Source organism: Myotis davidii, unplaced genomic scaffold (assembly GCF_000327345.1).
Source record: "Myotis davidii unplaced genomic scaffold, ASM32734v1 scaffold478, whole genome shotgun sequence".
NCBI classification, from domain to species: Eukaryota; Metazoa; Chordata; class Mammalia; order Chiroptera; family Vespertilionidae; genus Myotis; species Myotis davidii.
In genome coordinates, this window is record NW_006289570.1 from 4,502,169 (window position 1) to 4,505,423 (window position 3,255).

Consider the following 3,255-nt stretch of genomic DNA (forward strand, 5'->3'; position numbering starts at 1 on the left):
GTTGTGTGTTTTTGTGTTTGTTTTTTGGTTGTCTTTTTTTGGGGGGGGCGTGCAGGGGTGCAGGGGATGGTTCATTTTAGCAGTGTTGCTCTCCAGAGATTTTCACATCAAAATTACTAGAAAGGTTTTTGAGTTATACTTGAATTTCACCTTCTACAGATTCTGAAACAGAAGGTTTGGGATGGGGTTTTCTAGCATGTATCCATTAAAAATACATAAATATATAGACTACACAGAGTCTCACTTGAGAATCATTACTAGAGTATCTTACCTCTGGCTGATTTAAAAAAAAAAAAGGTAAACATCTATCTTACTTCTTTAATGTCCTGAGGTAAAGATCTGCTAATGCCTTTTAGGTGTGTTTTGAAAGCATGTAACATTTGTATCAGAAAGCCTTTTAGTGGCAGGCGCTATAGAATTCTAGTTTGAAGCCAGCATTCTCAGGTCATCGAAGGTGTTTACCTTTGAAAGGTGTTTACCTTTGGTTTTTGAAGGGCATTCCTTTGATGAAGTTTCCTTCTTACAGTGGCCAAAAGTTGATTTTCTTGTACTATGTGGTTTTTCTGACTTTGCCTAGATTTTTGTGATGCCCCTGTCCAAATCTAATAGTTGTAAAGATGTTTAATAGTAATAAAGAATTCCTTTCTCTCAAAGATTTTATTTTCTGTTTCCAGTGGCTTGATTAAACTGGTGTCCCAGAATTTCTCCTATGGAGTCAGTGAGATGTATAAAGCCTGTTTTCTCAGTGCAACAGTGAAGCACCTTCAGAAGTTTATCCCTGAAATTACTGTCCGTGATATACTTAGGTAAGACAAAGCCATAAGGATTGTAAGTACAGTCAGGGTTTTAGGGAACCTGGGAGGTGGGTCTGACTTGGTGATTCACAGGCTCCCTTTCAGTCGGTGTGCCCACTGAATCTTTGTGTGCTCTCTCTTTCCCAGCAAGTTGTTGCGTTCCCTTTGCAGTGCATGAGTTGGGCATCGCTGCATGGTGTCCCTTAGTGCTGGAACTACGTCTACCATATATAATAATCTAGACTACCTTACAACATTAAACTGAAATCTCCATTGCATCTGTATTAATATGCCACCGTCACCTTTGTGTCCAGCTATCACTCATGATAAAAATAATCTTGTCTGAAATTTTTTCAAAAAGATTTTTTATTGACTTTTAGAGAAGGAGGGAAGAAGGGTGGGGGCTGGGAGGGAGAGAGAAACATCAATGTGAGAGCGAAACAACGGAGAACCATGTGGCTGCCTCCTGCACGCCCCCTACTGGGGATGGAGTCTGCAACCCGGGCATGTGCCCTGACCGCGAATCGAACCGTGACCTCCTGGTTCACAGGTCGATGCTCAACCGATGCTCAACCACCGAGCCCGCCAGCTGGGCTCTTGCCCCCTAATTTTAAAAGTAGCTCCCATCTCTTTCAAATAACGATGAAACTAAGACTAAACTCTCCTTACGTTGCTTAAAGCATCGCCACCGGAATTCACCCCCAAGGCCAGGTGTCCAGTCCCTGCTAGGGGCCTAGGACCTGGCTTCTCTGAGGCCATTGCCAATGGGGGAGGTGGAGAGGGAGGGGGAGGGGAAGGGGGAGGGGAAGGGTTCACCAGGGACCCGCTCTTTTTCACCTGAGAACCCTGCCTTCATCTGGGACCCTCTGCTCCTGGGACCTCCTCCTTTACCTGGGGATCCCCCCAGGGCCCCCATCATTCACCTGGGACCCATCTCTCCTCCAGTAGGAATTCACCCAGGGCCCCTCCTTCCCCAGAGGCACCCATTCCGCTCTGAGAGGGCCCTCAGGGCCTCCGAGGGGAGGAGCCGCAGCAGAAGCAGAAACCCTTCCCCACAAGCCGGAGGCTGCCCTTCAGTGCCCAAGTGCCAGCCAGAGCTGCCCCCCCTCTCCTCCCCCCACCCTGAGGTCACAGCTCCAGCCCCTGGCCACCTGCAAACCCCATTCATGCTCTGGCACCTAAGACTTGGACGTGCTCCCCCTCCCCACGGCCAGGACCCTCCCAGGTGTGGCCTACCCCGCGGACCCTCTTGAGATCACCTCAACCCCTCCCTTCCCCTTTAATGAAAACATTGGCGATCTGGAGACCGTGTAGGCCCTGGTGAGTCAGAACGCCACCCAGAGAAGCCAAACAAATGTTGCAATCTGGGCGGGAGATCTGGGAGTCTGTCTGCCCCTAAACTGTCCAGAAGCAGGACAGGCAGAGGCGGGAGGGGGGCCCTCCCGTTCCCACCCCTTCCCACTCCCCACCCGCAGCAGGGGACAGGCGCCAGGGGGCTCCGTGGCCAGGAGCAGGCAGGAGTGGGGAGCTGGATTGGGTCCCCGTATGGCCCAGAGAAGGGCTCCTGTCCCACGTCCTGTCCACAGCGGCCGAGCAACTGGGCACAGGTGCCCACGGCTGGGCAGGGGCGCTCTCCAGGGTCCCCTTCCCCCTCCGTACAGTAGGGGCTCCAGCATCAGGCTGCTGGGTGGGGCAGGCAAACCAAGCCTCCCGGCCCTGCCCTCCCAACCCCCGAAGAACCTCACCCTGGCCAGGGCCTCCTGCTGCTGGGGGCTCAGGTCCCCGACTCGGCCGCTCATGGTGCCTGAGGGCGCCCGCTTTTGCCGCTCAGGGTGCTCCCTGGGCCTGGTTTTGCCCCTGAGGTCAGGTGCTGGTCCCGCCCCCGAGGGCGGGAGAGCCCGGGTCTGCCCCGCCCGGTCCCGCCGGATGGTTTCCCCTCCCCTCTGGGATGTTTGCCACCGTCTGTCCCCAAGATGCGCCCTAGCCTGGGCCAGGAGGTAACCCGCCCCCAAAGGGGCCCCAGAGCAGACTTCAGTGAGGGCAGCAAGCGCCCCCCCACCTCCAGGCCTCCTCTTCCCAGGGGCTCCCACAGGCTCCCACAGGGCAGGGCAGGTGGGGAGGGCACCAAGGGCACGGGCAAGTTTCAGGGATCCCCTTCCAGCAAAACGGGGGCGCTTTTAGGAACGTGGTTCAGCCCTCGGGCTGGCCCCCAGGCCTTTCTTCCCAAGGGGCCCCCCACCCCTTCCCCTGACCTGGAACTCAGGCTACACCCTGGCCGTGCTCACCCGCTGATAGGACAGCCCTTGTGTGCAGAGTGGCTGCAGCCTCAAGATGGTCTGGAGGATTAACCGGGACGCCCGCTGGGGGGCCTGCCTGGCACCGCACACCCTGCCCGTGTTGGCTGGGAGGAGGAGGCCGTCGCTGTCAGCAGAGCAGCAAGCTGCCAGGGTGAGGTTGGGGG

The 3,255-nt window shown here is 55.4% G+C and overlaps 1 protein-coding gene across 1 annotated transcript in view; it reads right to left on the minus strand.

Moving 5' to 3' along the window:
- LOC102751607 (SEC14-like protein 4) overlaps positions 1 to 2,671 on the minus strand; it is an 11,186-nt gene extending 8,515 nt beyond the window's left edge. The window contains exons 1-2 of the mRNA XM_006762082.2: positions 2,479 to 2,671; positions 1,718 to 1,759 (exon numbers count right to left, since the gene is read on the minus strand). Coding sequence (XP_006762145.1) covers positions 1,718 to 1,759; positions 2,479 to 2,593 — 157 coding nt within the window. The 5' untranslated portion in view covers positions 2,594 to 2,671. The remainder of the gene's footprint in view (positions 1 to 1,717; positions 1,760 to 2,478) is intronic.
- Positions 2,672 to 3,255: the final 584 nt, after the last annotated feature.